Below are 17,015 nucleotides of genomic sequence, written 5' to 3' on the forward strand. Positions count from 1 at the left end.
ATACATCCACACATACCTGAGTCTCCCGTATTTCAGACCCATCTCCCACCACCATCCCGTTTTGTTATTTTTCCCAGAAAACTCCCATAATTTCACCCCTCCCGGACCCCTCCCTTTTTAGTACAGTCTGTAACTTTGGTATAGTAACTGATCACAGAGGCCACCCGAAACCAGCTCCATAGTACAGTTACTAACACCACAGTACAATTATTAACCCGCCCGGCTCGCAACAGTGTTATTCAGACCTCTTCCCAGAAAAAAGAGCTATGAGTATTTCTGCCTTTAATTACCATAGCGGTCAGACTCTGCTACTGTTCCCTGTAACTTTGAATATGTGTGCCTCAGTTGCCTAGCAACTTCTTGCTAACCAAAACATAACTGCCTGAGAGTAAAAACAACTTTACATCAGATATGCCTTTCAAAACAACATTTTCAGTGCATGAAAAACCCTTTCCCTCCTGCTTGTGAAAGTGAAAATGAAAGTGAGGTGTGGACCTTCACGAGCAGTCTGGTAACTTTTCAAATTTGCAGGCTGTATTTGCAAAAACATGGTATTTTTAGGGAAATTACTTCATAAAATATAAAAGCTTAATTTGAATATCTCAATAGAAATTTAGCATGTAAATCTATACATCCATCTATCCATCCATCTGTCTATAGTGATAAAATGTATTTATGTAATATATTTTAAATATTTTAGTAAAAGGTCTTTATTTGCACTTTTAATAAACCAGTGCACTGACCAGAGTTGAGACAAGAAAATGAATGCAGAAACAGGTAAACAGACTTGCTCAGTCAATTTCTCTCTCTCTCTCTCTCTCTCTCTCTCTCTCTCATTAATAATACTCCACATAACATAATTAGCTATTGCAACAAAGCAACTCAACATTCCTCCTTTACTAGTTATAAAGTATTGTTATCCAATTAGTAACAGAGGTTTGGGTTCATTTGTTAAACTGTAAACTTGCTATTTTTCCTTGGGGCAAATAGAAGTAGGCTCTTTACACACTTGTGCTTTCATGTTAAATAGTGACATGAATGCAGTTTTGCTGGTTTATTGAAACAAAATATATGGAAAGCTAAGTTTCGTTTCATTTAATGTAGTGTTGTTTTTAGGATGTTAAGATCCCAAAAAATGCAAAAAGTAAAAGTAATTAAAAAAAATCTATCAAACCATGAACAGACATGATTCAAAACATGAATATTGCAATAACAGTATATAAACATGACCAAAGCTAACACCGAGTCTAATGTGGAGGAAAAGACTGATCCTTACAGATCGCTGGTAAACTCACAGATTGCATAGAACTACAAATCCACCGGTATATGGACTACAAGATCCAGTCATGCACCACAATCTCGCACCTGTTCCAGTTTCCATTGATTAGACTCACACAAGTGAAAATGCTCATGGACTGATTACACTCATATATATATATATATATATATATATATATATATATATATATATATATATATATATATATATATATATATATATATATATATATATATATATATATAGCTCACTTTGACACCCTCAGTCTTGTTATACTGTGTGTGAACATTACGACGCGTTTTCCTTGCCTTGACGTGTTTTTGACCCTCACCTTGTTTTTTTATGATGTCTGCCTGTTTTATGACCATGACTTTGGATTTACCTTCATACATCTGCTTGCTCCTGATTGTGACCATTGCCTGACCATTCTTAAAAACACCTGTTTGGATCCGCTCCCCTGTTGTCAGTGTCACTTCACATTACACTTGGTAGCCACCGTTTATTCTTATATCTTTAGTTAGAAAGAACAAAAATATCAAAAATAGCAGGTTATTGATTGTTTTAGAGCATTTTCATGCTTTGTATTTGGGGATGCATTCATAAAAAAAATACATAAATGGCAAATAAAAAGTCTTAAGTTATTTATTTCTAATTATGAAAAATACTAAAATCAATTGTTTCTAAGATGCACCTTAACTCACAATATAATAACATATATATGAAAAATGATTTTTTTTTACTGTCTTAAAACCCCATTTAACAGCTTTATAAAAGGATCAGTGCTTTCTAAAATTCCCTTTACATGTATAAGTATTGCATGGAGAGATGTGTGCATGCAAAAGCCATTCACTCGAGCTTAATATAGTCTCAAATGGCATGAAGGCATCTGTGTTGCTATGCGATGAATAACTTGTAGATCAGCGAAGGCATCTGTTTCTAATCAAGGTAGTGAATGAGGCGGCGACTGCACCTTTAAAACAACTGGCAGATTAATAGTGCGATCTGTGCATTGTGCTTTGATCAGCTGCTCTTCAAAATGTGAAATGTCTATTGTGCCACTGAATGCTGCTCATAATGGAAGGCTGAGCCGCTCAACGCTTTCCAGACGTCACTGCTGATAATGTATGTTATTACTAACAAGCGCACTCTGTGTAAACACCCTTCCTCTCTCTCTGCCATTTTCTCATTCACTGTCCGATGTTTTGATGAACTGTACATTCCACGGGTGACTGTTGTTGCCTTTTCCCTTTTGTGCGTTGTGTTTATCAGACTGTTCTGCTCTATGATTTGATTGATGATGCAAAGCCAAAAGATTAACATGATAAAACCCAAAGAGGACTTGAGAAAAATATCCTGAAATTCCTGCTAGGCCAGCTTAAAGCAACATGGTCTGGTTTATGTTGGTTTAGTGCTGGTCTAGCTGGTGGATCGGTTTACCCAGGATGCAAAATGTAGCTGCTCAATCACCGCATCATTTAGGAAAGAATAAAAAAAGCAATACGTTTTAAATGTTTGTGTTGTTTACTTAAGTCTCTTAAACAAAGCTGCATTTATCTGATTATAATGATTAAAATAATAATAATATTAATAATAAGAAATATTACTTTCATTCATTCATTCATTTATTCATTTTCCTTCGGCTTAGTTTCTTCCCAGCAAACAATTTAGTCTTTAATAGATGTCTAATAGACATCTAAACATATGCTGGACAAGTTAGCAGTTCATTCCACTGTGGCGAATCCTGATGTATAAACTCAGCAAGCATTGTTTGTTTTTAAAAGATGTCTAATAGATGTCTAATAGACGTCTAAACATAGTCATCTTGGCTAAAACAAGGCTAAGTTTGGGCTGTCAATGAAAATCTAATAGACGTCCAAGAATAGGCCAAAACTAGACTAGTCGTCAAATAAACAGAAATGAATGTCTACACATATAGATGTCTAATAGACATCTATACGTAGACAGCTTGGCTAAAACAAGGCTAAACTTGGGCGGTCAGTGAAAATCTAATAGACATCTAAGAATAACCCAAAACTAGACTAGTCGTCAAATAGACAGACTTTATATGTGTAGTCATTCATTTCTGTTTATTTGACGACTAGTCTAGTTTTGGCCTATTCTTGGACGCTTATTAGATTTTCATTGACAGCCCAAACTTGGCCTTGTTTTAGCCAAGATGACTATGTTTAGACGTCTATTAGACATCTATTAGACATCTTTTTAAAACAAACAATGCTTGCTGAGTTTATTCATCAGGATTCACCACAGCGGAATGAACTGCCAACTTGTCCAGCATATGTTTTACGCAGCAGATACTCTTCCAGCTGCATCCCAGTACAGGGAAACACCCATAGACTCTCACACACTACGGCTAAAATCCAGAGTTTGTCCTCTACATGAGCTCATTTGTCCTATTTTGATTGCTACTGTATACCATCATAAATTGTAAAAATAACCCATCGAAAAAGGTTTTAAGACCAAGCAGAACCCTGGTGTCTTCAGGTAATCAGTTTTGGCCAATCCAAACAAATATTTTTCATGAGTCCAACATCCAGCTGTGCAAGAAAATGTCTGACATAAGCAAAGTCATCTTTCACAACTGTATTGATTTTAAAACTATTTATTTTAAAACTTCTTCCTAATGATATATGATGTAATAAATTTGTATTTTATGAAAATGTCATATTTCTTTATTCTAAATAGGTAGGAAATGTTTTTGGAACATCAAAAAGTGTGGTTATGATGACCATCCGACAAGCTAATTCAGCTAAAAATAGTGTTTAAGATGTCATCTAAATTCAGCATTTAAACCTAATAATTAAATAGAAAATGAGGCGTATAACTGCAATAAGGTCCACTTTTTGAGAAAAAGAACCACCGCTTTCACCAGACTGGCTACAGGCCTGATATGCACCTCAGACAAATCCCCTAAAAGGACTCTGTACCTTAGTACTACTAACAGTTAGGCATATTTGTTAACAAACAAAAAATCAAGTAAGAAAAGTAAGCTAAAAACCTTTATTCTGGTGCTGGCTCTCATCTCTCCTCCTCTCCAGCTCCTTGCGGTCATAATTGAGGCGCTTCAGGCACATGATGCCATAATGCATGCTCACCCTGCGGGTCAAAAGAGCACACAGATAAAGAAAGAGGTCACAGGGCTATCTAAATTCATTAGAGACCTCCACCCCGAAAAAAAAGTGTTACAAAAACTGACCCCAGGCACACTGGAGATTAGCAAAGGCCCAAAGACACACACCTGCACCCTGAGAATAACTGATGGGCATCAGGTGAGCGTGAGATTAAGACTGATGAAGAAAGGGAATAATGAAGCATGTGGCGGCATTTAACTGATGGGGAGAGAAAAACAGACATTACCTGTGGAAGCTGTCCACCATTTTCAGCTGACCACGCAGCTCTTTCTTGGTCAGATGGTCCAACATGCGGGCATCCACAAGAGACTCCATGAAGTAGCTTCTGTACTGGGGCAAACCCAGACTGGGCAGCCAATCATTGCCCACCCACTCATGGTTCATGTCTCCATAGGCCAGGATCTAACATGGAGGAAAGTCGAAATCACTACAGACACACTTTTTCAACTTTACACTGTAATGTGGAACTTATGCATGCAAAAATCTAAATTCAGGGCTTTACTGTAAAACATTTTCTGACAAATAGTCAAGACATCAAATAATTTTATGTTGCTTTACTTATTTTAATAAGTTAAACAGGTTTCAGCTACATTTTTAAGTTATACAAGTCCCCAAGAAATCAAAACTAACCATATGATTTTGTTAGCTCACATTGCTAGTGCTTGCTTGTGGTAAAACAATTCATCTGTGCATGTCATTAAGAAAAAAAAATTGTTTCCCCTTCTAATCTGAAATCTGAAAATGCACTTCCTGTTGTTTTATTTTTCAGTTAATTTGTCAGATTACATATATATTAGGAATTGAGCGTGGCTAACATACTTAACCACACCCCTTCAACTGAGAGTTTTGACAACAAACAGAAATGGTGAGCAGGAGGTGTCTGTTAGTTCGTAATAACACTCCCCAAACCCTTTTCCCCATCTTTCTGAATGAAATACCTACTTTACTACATCCAATCAGCTCATGGTAGAAAAAACAAGGCACGTCCACTGTTTCTCATTTGCTCATTTAAAATTCCGTTTCTCTAGGAACTGTGTCACAATATAATGAAAGTAACGGTCGCAGCTTCTGGTTCATGGGGACATTAACAATATTTTGTTTGATTGATGTAAGTTGAGATGACTAGGAAAGTTAATTTGATTCAATAACAAAAAAAAATTGTGAAGATATTTTTTGTGGTGTCGGATTGATTTTGATACAAATTATGAAACTGGATCAGAACTATATGTCATAGTTGTTGACTTTTTACATGTTTTTAACGCCTAAAGTAAACATTGCTGTTTATTAAAACTAACTAACTAAAATGATTAAAAATTGAACTAAAGCTAAAAAAAATTGTGAATATTAGAATAAATCTTCATAGACAAATTTTAATTTGAAAACTGAAAAAGTTTAAACATAAGTATTAAACTAGTTTAGACAAAGATACAATAGTAATATTAAAAAAGCTAATGAAAATGAAAAAAAGGCAAAAATCTAACTAAAAATATATATAAAATAATAAAAAATTAAAACTAAAATGAAAACCAAAAATATAAAATGATACTACTGTCTATATAATCATGAAGTGATCAGCATCATAATCATGAAGTGTGTGTTTAATAATAATAAAATCAAACAAATATAAATGTATTGATTACAAAATTACATATTAAAGATTGATACGTTATTTTCTCAATATTTAATGCAAAATGTTTAAAAAAGAAAAATTATATAAAAGTATTTTAAGCAAAATGTAAAACTCCATTTTATTTTAAACATTTATGTAGTTTTTTTTACATGTCATTGCAGTTTTTTACATGTAAATAATGAATATTTTCTATAGGATGCTATACAATATTACATTTGTGTATATACATTACTTTAATCAGTACTGAAACCAAATCTGGAGCTAATCTAACAAAATAATTTACGATAACCATCCAAGAACTAGTAGCCAAATTTATATGTTATAGAATAATATTAAATAAAAACTTTAAAAGGAGGAAAAATCAAGAGAAGCATATATAATATGTAGTTTAAATTTAGTAGTTTGTAATTGTTTTTGCAATATTTTGCTTGAATTTAAATGTATTATCTTTCTATTACTAAACCTATTTGGTGACTAAAATATTCTGTTACGAATAATATAACTGTTTAATAAATCAAATGCACCAAAATATATTACCTATATTCACTAAGAAATTGATAAAAAATATTCATTTTCAAAATGGGGTGTACTTATTTATGCTGAGCTTTTTATTTATTAAATAAAAATTTAAGATATTAACAATTAGGAATTTAAAATCTGACATTTCAGTGCATCAGAAATGTACAATTATTCATCACAAGCCCAACAGGCGGTAAAAAAAGAAACCATCAGTTTTGTGATACTATGTGATTGCAACACACACACACACACACACACTTGATATAGAGACTAATTGAACATAATTGAATCAGAACTATCTGATCCATCAGCTCCAAAAGTGCAAGTGTTTAATGGACATATTGACGTTACTCACCTGATCCCAGCTAATCTCTTTCAGCTCCTTGTGCGTGGAGGTGACAGCATGATAGCAGAGAGGTGAGGAAGAGGAGATAAGGAGCGCAGCAGAGGGACGGCAGGAAAGACACACCGATGGACAGGAAGAGGAAAGAAGAGAGCGAAGAGGAAGAAAAGCAGGAAGAAGAGGTACAAAGGGAGGAACAGTTTGTTAGTGACCGGGTCATTAGTTGGAAGCAGTTCACACTGAAACAGAAAAAAGAGGGAAAGTTGAGGATGTTCAACGCTACAGCCTAGCCGGACACACAGAGGGGGAGAGAGAAAGAGAGAGACGCATCAACACATGAGCACTCCACTCTCTCCTCATGATGCCTTGCATACTGTCCACTAGGGGGCAGAGCGCTTTACCATCCCACGAGAATGGGCTCTTTTTGTAGCCATATTAAATTTACTCAAAAAAAAAAACAACAACAAAAATATGTCCTAATTAGTACATAACAAAATGAACACAGTATTACACGAAAACAACAACAGGCGTTTGTGGGACAAGGTTTTTTTAATGGAAATTCTAAAAGAGATAGCTCACCCCAAATTTATGATTTGTTGTTAATTTCCTCTCCATTAAGATACAGGTTACTTTTTTCCTCAGTGTTTTATAAAAGATTGTTTTTATTTGCTAATTGTGCTTTCTCATTCATAAAATCCAAGTCAATGCCTATTGGCACTTTGAAAGTCAAGTAAACATACAGTACAGCAGCAGTCTCAAACTCGATTCCTGGAGGGCCACAGCTCTGCAGATTCCCAGCAAGCATTTTTTGTTTTTTAAAGATGTCTAATAGATGTCTAATAGACGTCTAAACATAGTCGTCTTGACTAAAACAAGTCTAAATTTGGGCTGTCAGTGAAAATCTAATAGACGTCTAAGATTAGGCCCAAACTAGACTAGTCATCAAATAAACAGATATGAATGACTACACATACCTGTATAAAGTCTGTCTAATCTGTCTATTTGACTATTCTGCCTTGTTTTAGCCAAGCTGTCTATGTTTAGATGTCTATTAGATATCTAATAAACACAAAACAGTTTGCTGGGTTTTAGCTCTAACCACCACCAAATCCTGCCTGCTTAATAATAGTCTAGTCTACTAGTAGTCTAGCAGTCTTGAACACCCTGTTTGATTAGAGTTGGAGCAAAACTGTGCAGAGCTGCGGCCCTCCAGGAATTGAGTTTGAGACCGATGGTGTATCGGAAATACTAAATTAATACACGTGTCTTCTGCACTGCAAAATGAATGCTTTCCTACTTAGATTTTACTTAGTTTCTAGCCCAACTATCTAAAATTTCTAAAATTGAAAAGCATCTTCTAGACAACCAAAACATAGTGTCTTGTTTTAAGAAACAATATGCCAAAATGAAGTGAGTTTTTCTATAAAACAAGTGAAATAATCTGGCAATGGGGTAAGCAAAATAATCTTGTTTTTCCTTTTGACTTTTGCTTACCCCATTGGCAGATTATTTTGCTTGTTTTATAGAAAAACTAATTTAATTTTGGCATATTATTTCTTAAAACAAGACACTATGTTCTGCTTGTCTAGGAAATGCTACTTGATTAAATTTTTTTTGATATTCAGACTAGAAACAAGACAAAAATATCTAAGTAAGAAAAGCATTTTTAACAGCGTGAATATTGAATACTGAATACTGTCACCTTTGATCCACAACTCCTGCAAACGGTGCTGAGTGGGAAATTAAAATGTATGGGGGAATATTCCTTTAAATGCTTTTTAATATTTGATGTCTGCAGCACACATTATTAGATCTGTCACATCTGCTTGATGCCAACTAGTACATCCTACAATATATCCTGGCACATCCTATATCCTATTCATCCTATACACAAATGAGTGTCGTAGTCCCTTTGAAAATTGGTACATTCTTAAGTTTGCGGATGACACCGTTGTTGTAAGTTTGTTGGTTGTGGGGAGGGGGAACATGGACCTGTTGTTAAGTATTGTACAAAATGGTGTTGAGAGGCTGGTCTACATCTCAACACAGAGAAAACAAAGAAGTTTTGCATTGACCTGCGGCAGAAGCAGGAAGTAATTTTAGGTACTATGGATGATAACCACCAGATTGAACTAGTTGAAAGTACTTAGGTACTATTATTGATAATAAAAAAAAAAATGTAAATACTGAAAGACTATGTAGGACAGGCCAACAAAGATGTTATTTTTTGTGAAAATGTGTAAAGTTTAATATTGAGAGGACTCTGATGGTGGCATTTTATAAGGCCTATATAGAATCCATTTGATCCTTTTCATTGATTTGTTGCTTTGCATCTTTAAAAGTAAAACATAAGAACTCACTGTCTAAGGTTTTAAATACCTGCAGTAAAGTATAAGGGGTAAAAGTGCCAGGGTTATCCTATTTGTATGAAATCCAGGTGTTCAAGAAAGCCCATCAGATTACATCTGATTTACCCAATCCTCTTTTTGATTCATTTCAAATCCTTCCCCCAGGATCTCGGTATAGGGTCCCTTTGGCAAGGACCAACAGATTTAAATTTTCATTTGTCCGTTGTGAGATTGATTTGCTGAATTTTAATGGGAAGAGGTAGTTGATGTTTTTAGTACTATTAATGTTGTTTAAGGTTTGTCTTAAGTGTGTGGTATGATATACAGTTGAAGTCAGAATTATTAGCCCCCCTGTTTATTTTTTTCCCCAATTTCTGTTTAACGGAGGGTAGATTTTTTTCAACACATTTCTAAACATAACTGTTTTAATAACTCATTTCCAATAACTGGTTTATTTTATCTTTGCCATGATGACAGTAAATAATGTTTTACTGGATATTTTTCAAGACACTTTTATGCAGCTTAAAGTGACATTTAAAGGCTTAACTTGGTTAATTGGGTTAACTAGGTAGGTTAGGGTAATTAGGCAAGTTATTGTATAACGAAGGTTTGTTCTGTAGACTATCGAAAAAAATATATAGCTTAAGGGGGCTAATAATTTTGACCTTAAAATGGTTAAAATGGTAAAAAATTAAAAACTGCTTTTATTCTAGAAATAAAACAAACAAGACTTTCTCCAGGAGAAAAAATATTATCAGATATACTGTGAAAATTTCCTTGCTCTGTTAAACATCATTTGGGAAATATTAAAAAAAAAAAATTCAAAGGGGGTTAATAATTCTGACTTCAACTGTATGTGTTGTAAATCTAGCATGCTGCAAACCAAATCACCCCAAAAGGTGACAATGAAGTTTACAGTAACAGTAGCAGTGACTAGTAACAGTATAAACCAAAGCAATGTTAACAAGTACTGACAAAATACAACAAAAAGGTGGTTACTAACTGGTTTGGTTGCTGCAGTCAGGGACTCCATCTCAGCGTGGGTCATCCACACGTTACTGGTGGACTGTGTAGGACAAGAAAATAACACAACACAAACACACACAGAACACAACAGATATCAGGTTTATTGTTCAGTAGAATATGTCTAATAATCCTGAGTGGGGTGAAAATGTCTAAGATCACACTAAATATTTCATAGGTCACATATTTAATCCTGTTTAATAGACACTCCGTTCAGTATTTTAATAAATGATATAACTCCCCCTGAAAAATCCACATTTACAAAACAACTAGTTATTAATAGCATGTTTAAACATATATCAGAGTCGTGTCCCTCTTCTGAAAGACAAGAAATGATAAGGAATGATGTATGTCTGGGCTGATTAGTGTTGCTAGATCTTGCTAGAAAACACAACAAAACACAAACAAACCACAAAATGTTTATGTTGTAAATAATCCACATACCATCATATCATGATCGGGACCTGCCCAGATCACATTATAAACCCCATTAACCGCATCCTTTAATCCCAAAAATGAATAATGAGCATTTCTTAAAATAAGAGGACATGGCAACATTTCAAGTTGGCACTCTATGAAGCACCCTCATTCAAAAGTGGATTCGCTGAAATCACAAACCAAAATGAGATATGGGTATCTGTAATATTACTTTGGTCAAAAAAAGTCAATATGAAAAGGGCATGACTCTAGAATGTCGCTATGGTTACCAATCTAAGCTATGCTACGCTAATGCTATAGTGTCAATCATCATAATTCAGGTGCAAGTCCTGTTTTGTACAAACATGGAATGATAATTACATATTCAAGCATCTGTCGCTCCTGAATTTTTGTATGTGGCCAACTCCACTGTAAATCAGGACTTTTATGCTATTTTAATAAGCACAACAAAGTAATCATATGATTCTCAAATCATCCCAGACAACTTTACATAGATTTGAACATTCTGATATTTACATTACTGTTCACATGTTTGGGGTCAGTAAGATAAAACTTTCTGAAGGAAATTAATGTTCAAAATCCATTAAACTGAAAACAATAAATATTTTATATAATCATTGTGAATGATTAAAATGTAACTAGGTAGTGTAACCTTGAAAAAAAATATCAAGGTTTCACACAAATATTTAGCAGCACAATATAAAAAAAATATAAAATTCATATAAAAAAATATTTCCTGACCACTAAAATTGGCATATTTTGGTGCCACGGAATAGTGGAGCAATGACTAAGCTACTGGAACAAGCTTTCACAAGAATATACACAAATACGATATGCACTCACTGGCCACTTTATTAGGTACACCTGTCCAACTGCTCGTAAATGCAAATTTCTAATCAGCCAACCACATGGCAGCAACTCAATGCATTCAGGCATGTAGACACGGTCAAGACGATCAGCTGCAGATCAAACCGAGCGTCAGAATGGGGAAGAAAGGTGATTTAAGTGACTTTGAACGTGACATGGTTGTTGGTGTCAGACTGGCTGGTCTGAGTATTTCAGAAACTGCTGATCTACTGGGATTTTCACGCATAACCATCTCCAGGGTTTACAGAGAATGGTCTGAAAAATAGAAAATATCCAGTGAGTGGCAGTTCTGTGGGGGCGCAAATTCCTTGTTGATGTCAGAGGTCAGAGGGGAATGGCCAGACTGGTTCCAGCCGATAGAAAGGCAACAGTAACTCAAATAACCACTCATTACAACCGAGGTATGCAGAAGAGCATCTCTGAACGCACAACATGTCAAAACTTGAGGCGGATGGGCTACAGCAGCAGAAGACCACACTGGGTGCCACTCCTGTCAGCTAAGAACAGGAAGCTGAGGCTACAGTTCGTACAGGCTCACCAAAATTGGACAATAGAAGATTGGATAAACGTTGCCTGGTCTGATGAGTCTCGATTTCTGCTGCGACATTTGGGTTAGAATTTGGCTTCAACAACATGAAAGCATGGATCCATTCTGTATCAACGATTCAGGCTGGTGGTGGTGGTGTAATGGTGTGGGGGATATTTTCTTGGCACACTTTATGCCCATTAGTACCAACTGAGCATCATGTCAACGTCACAGCCTACCTGAGTATTGTTGCTGACCATGTCCATCCCTTTATGACAACAGTGTACCCATCTTCTGATGGCTAATTTCAGCAGGATAACGTGCCATGTCATAGGGCATGAATCATCTCAGACTGGTTTCTTGAACATGGCAGGTTCTCTGTACTCAAATGGCCTCCACATTCATCAGATCTCAATCCAATAGAGCACCTTTGGGTGCATTCGCATCATGTATGTTGGGCCGACAAATCTGCAGCAACTGCGTGATGCTATCATGTCAATATGGACCAAAATCTCTGAGGAATATTTCCAGTACCTTGCTGACTCTATGCCATGAAGGATTAAGGTAGTTCTGAGCAAAAAGGGGTCCAACCAGATACTAGTAAGGTGTACCTAATAAAGTGGTTGGTGAGTGTATATATGATGGAAAACAGTTATTTTATACTAGTTATAATTTATTTAACTACTGTTTTTCTGACTTTTTCATAAAAGAATAAAAATCCAGACCCCAAACTTTTTAACTTTAGATTCAGCCTGTTTTTGCTGATAATCTTATTTGTTATGAATATACTGTATGGAATTAAATACACTGAAAAACAAAACTATTTTCATTTGTAGTCTCAGACATTTAGACCCCAGTGTATAATGATAAAAAATTGGCATTGTATTAAAGCATATGTGAGTGCATGAGAGCATACGGAGCGTGTGCTGGCCGGGGCTGAGGGGCTGGTCAGGGACACCATCTCTTGAATGGCCAGTCTCAGTTTGAGGCGGTGCAGAGGGTTACTGATGCCGATCTCTCTCTGGATCTCTGTGTCGGACAGGTTTGCCATGATGGCTCCGCTCTTCACATTTGCACGACATGCTGCCACGTACCACGCCGGCATGCCCACCCACAGCTGACAGACAGAGAGAGATGTTTAGAAAAGAACAAAACTAACAAAATAAGTCGGTAACACTTTAAAATAATGGTCCAAAATAATGGTCCATGCTTAACAAGATTATTCATAGTTAATGTTAGTAAATAAACATTAACTAATGGACAGTGGGAAATTTAAATAAAATATTAGTTAGATTCAATGCAACTTATCAAAGTTCATTTATAGAGCACTTTTTAGGAATAATAGGTGCTCACCAGAGTGCTGTACAGTGCAATAGAATCAAAAGAATCATAAAAATAATAAAACATAAAAATCTATTATAATGGAATAAAAATAGTGAATAAAATAAAGTTAAATAAAATAATGAAACATTCAAAAATATAATATAAAGGAATAAAAATTGTGAATAAAATAAAACCCATAACAAAATATAATATAGTTGATATAATGGAATAAAAATTGTTAATTTAATTTATTAAATTATTTTTAATAAATAAAATAAAATAAAATAAAATAAAATAAAATAAAATAAAATAAAATAAAATAAAATAAAATAAAACAAAATAAAATTAAAATGAATTAAATTAAATTAAATTAAATTAAATTAAATTAAATTAAATTAAATTAAATTAAATTAAATTAAATTAAATTAAATTAAAATAAAATAAAATAAAATAAAATAAAATATATTAAATTAAATTAAATTAAATTATATGAAAAGATACATTTAAAGCTAGACTGGTCAGATATGTAGTCATACTTCCAGCCAGGACACAACAGTAGGTCCATCCCAGGATGCAAAGGGCAGACCCTGTCGACATGCTTCCTCCAGTAGCTCATGCCTAAAGAAAGAGAGAGGTGCTCATTCAACATAAAGACTCAGATACTGAGAAAGAAGGGAGGAAGGAGTAGAACTTACTTCTTCTTGCTGCGCCTGTCCTTGTCTACCGGACCGGCCATCTTAGTGAGTCCGAGGGGATCCACAGTGCCCAGATCATCTGAAGGGGTCGAGGCTGAGTAACACACAGAGGTTAAGAGTGATGACAATCAACTCAATCTTTTATTACAGAAATCTGTTTACCTGAAACTAAAGGGATCACTTACTAAACAATGCATACTAAAGAAACAATCAATGCCTCATTAAAATTCCATCCTTAACTGTAAGTTAAATATTATATTCCTTAACTGTTGTTAAATATTAATATTGAATTCAAATGTATATACAACTTCTTTTACTACTTAAAAACTATTTAACATTCAGTTAGATACTATTGAACTGTTTGTATATGTTCCAAAATGCACTTTCTGCAGATTTACACTACACTTCGATTCAGATATACAATACACTACACTGCTCTTAAGTTTTAGACATCAGTAAATGCATTGATGATATCTATTTCATATACATTTAGCTTTTCTGAACTTTATATTTATAGAAATAATGCTTCCAAAAATATATTAAGAGTTCAAAATACAAAGGAAATTAATACAATTTTCTTTATCCGCAAATCTGAATAATCAAATGGTCATTTATGCTAATATCAATAATCAAAAAATGCTATATTGATAAGCAATCAACCAGCATGTAGCAAGTCCTGTTTAACGACTTTGACATATATGAAGGTTATAAAAGAAATTTTTTACTTAACAAAAAAGTCACTTAACCCTTTCATTTATCCAGTATCATTAACAAATGTTTCTAACTTTGTGAAGGCTTTTTCAGAATAATTTTTAAATATCACTTGATTTTCATGTAGTGTTATTTCATTTAGACCCACCCAGAGATGTTGATTCACGTCCAGGCTGACCCATTCGGACCTTGTCCTTCTTTCCAAAAAGTCGGCCAATGGAAGACTTGATGCTTTTCTTTTTACTGGCCTTGTGGAGGGAGTCCTGGCTGCTGTTTGAACTGCTGCCATCAGCTGAGAGGCTGCAATCCACAGAGACATGTCACTTGTGCAAAAATATTTACACTGAAGCATAAAGAGAAAGGGCGACGCAGTGTTGCAGTAGGTAGTGCTGTCGCCTCACAGCATTAAGAACGCTGGTTCAAGTTGGCGTTTCTGAGTGGAGTTTGCATGTTCTCCCTGCGTTCACGTGGGTTTCCTCCGGGTGCTCCGGTTTCCCCCACAGTCCAAAGACATGCGGTACAGGTGAATTGGGTAGGCTAAATTGTTCGTAGTGTATGAGTGTGAAATAGTGTGTATGGATGTTTCCCAGAGATGGGTTGCAGCTGGACAGGCATCCGCTGCGTAAAACAGCGGATATGTTGGTGGTTCATTCTGCTGTGGCGACCCCATATTAATAAAGGGACTGAGCCGAAAAGAAAATTAATGCATGAATAAAGGGAAAGACGTTTTGTACAGCGCAAGCTCAAAATATCAGTCCTGTGCAAGGATGTACACAATCAGTCAAAGTCTTTCCTTTTCAAAAAATAAGTCTATTCACCAAAGCTCCATTTTATTTGGTCAAATATTAAAATCTGCAAAATTGTGAAATATTATTGCAGTTTAAAATAATTGTACATTGTTTCACTTGTTTTTTGAATATAGTTAATAAAAAATTTATTTATTCCTGTGAATTTTCAGCATCGATACCTACATGATTCTTCAAAATTCATTCTAAAATGATGATCTGCTGTTCAAGAAGTAATTTTTATTGTCAGTTTTGCAAACTCTTGGGCTGCATATTTGTGTGGAAACTGTCATATAGAACCATTCAAATGCACTTTTAAAAGTGTCTTTACTTTTATTTAGGAATGAACACTTTAATTGTTCAAGAAAGAGATTTATTTATAATTTAACAAGGTTAAAATAAAAGATTTTTTTTATTTTAGGATTTCTAGAAAGTAAAACATCCTCAAACTGATCACTGTGATCCTTGATCATTAGTATGAGTTCATAAAAATCAAAAGAATAATAAAACTTAATGAAATATAATATAATGGAAGCCAAATATTGAATAAAATAAAATAATGTAACATAAAATATAATATAATGGAATCAAAATAGTGAGTAAAATAAAATAATGAGATATAATGAAATATAATATAATGGAACCAAAAAAGTGAAAAAAAAAATATATATAATTAAATTGAAGTAAAATAGTGAATAAAATAAAAAAATAAAAAATAATGAAATATAATAAAATGGAATTAAAATAGTAAATAAAATAAAAAATAAAAAATATTAAAAATAATGAAATATAATATAATGGATTCAAAATAGTGAAATATATATATATATATATATATATATATATATATATATATATATATATATATATATATATATATATATATATATATATATATATATATATATATATATATTTGATCAAAACAGAACAGAAAATCAGCCTTTTATTATGAACCTTGAAAGACTGTGTGACACTGAAAATTCAGCTTTAAACTGAAATGTCAAATTTAAAATACAATCAATAAGAAAACTGTTATTTTAAATTGAAATATTCATACATATTTGACCACTTTACTGTATTTTTAATCAAATAAATGCAGCCTTAGTGAGCAGAATAGACATCTTTTAAAAACATTAAAGTTGCCATAAAACCAAAGTTAAGATTGTGCCTTTTTCCCCATTATTGTCACTTCGATTCACTTGAAATAATTCTAACATGTAAAAATAAATGTAGGGCATTGCATGATTTCATTCTTTGGGAACTGATTGAACTGCTGAAAGATAGTCATTGTTAACAAAATGAAGGAAGATTGACTAATGGACGAATTCAGGGCAGAAACAAGACACCCAATTGCATCTCTGGTCTAAAGTAAATCC

General features: G+C 34.0%; 1 protein-coding gene across 2 annotated transcripts in view; it reads right to left on the reverse strand.

Moving 5' to 3' along the window:
* ppfia3 (PTPRF interacting protein alpha 3) overlaps window positions 1-17,015 on the reverse strand; it is an 82,871-nt gene that overhangs the window by 14,548 nt on the left and 51,308 nt on the right. For both annotated transcript variants that reach the window (XM_056453584.1, XM_056453583.1), the window contains 8 exons: window positions 15,000-15,151; window positions 14,141-14,234; window positions 13,982-14,063; window positions 13,039-13,239; window positions 10,272-10,334; window positions 6,933-6,959; window positions 4,655-4,830; window positions 4,296-4,393 (listed from right to left, as the gene is read on the reverse strand). In XM_056453584.1, coding sequence (XP_056309559.1) covers window positions 4,296-4,393; window positions 4,655-4,830; window positions 6,933-6,959; window positions 10,272-10,334; window positions 13,039-13,239; window positions 13,982-14,063; window positions 14,141-14,234; window positions 15,000-15,151 — 893 coding nt within the window. The remainder of the gene's footprint in view (window positions 1-4,295; window positions 4,394-4,654; window positions 4,831-6,932; window positions 6,960-10,271; window positions 10,335-13,038; window positions 13,240-13,981; window positions 14,064-14,140; window positions 14,235-14,999; window positions 15,152-17,015) is intronic.

This window comes from Danio aesculapii, chromosome 3 (genome assembly GCF_903798145.1).
Source record: "Danio aesculapii chromosome 3, fDanAes4.1, whole genome shotgun sequence".
NCBI lineage: Eukaryota > Metazoa > Chordata > Actinopteri > Cypriniformes > Danionidae > Danio > Danio aesculapii.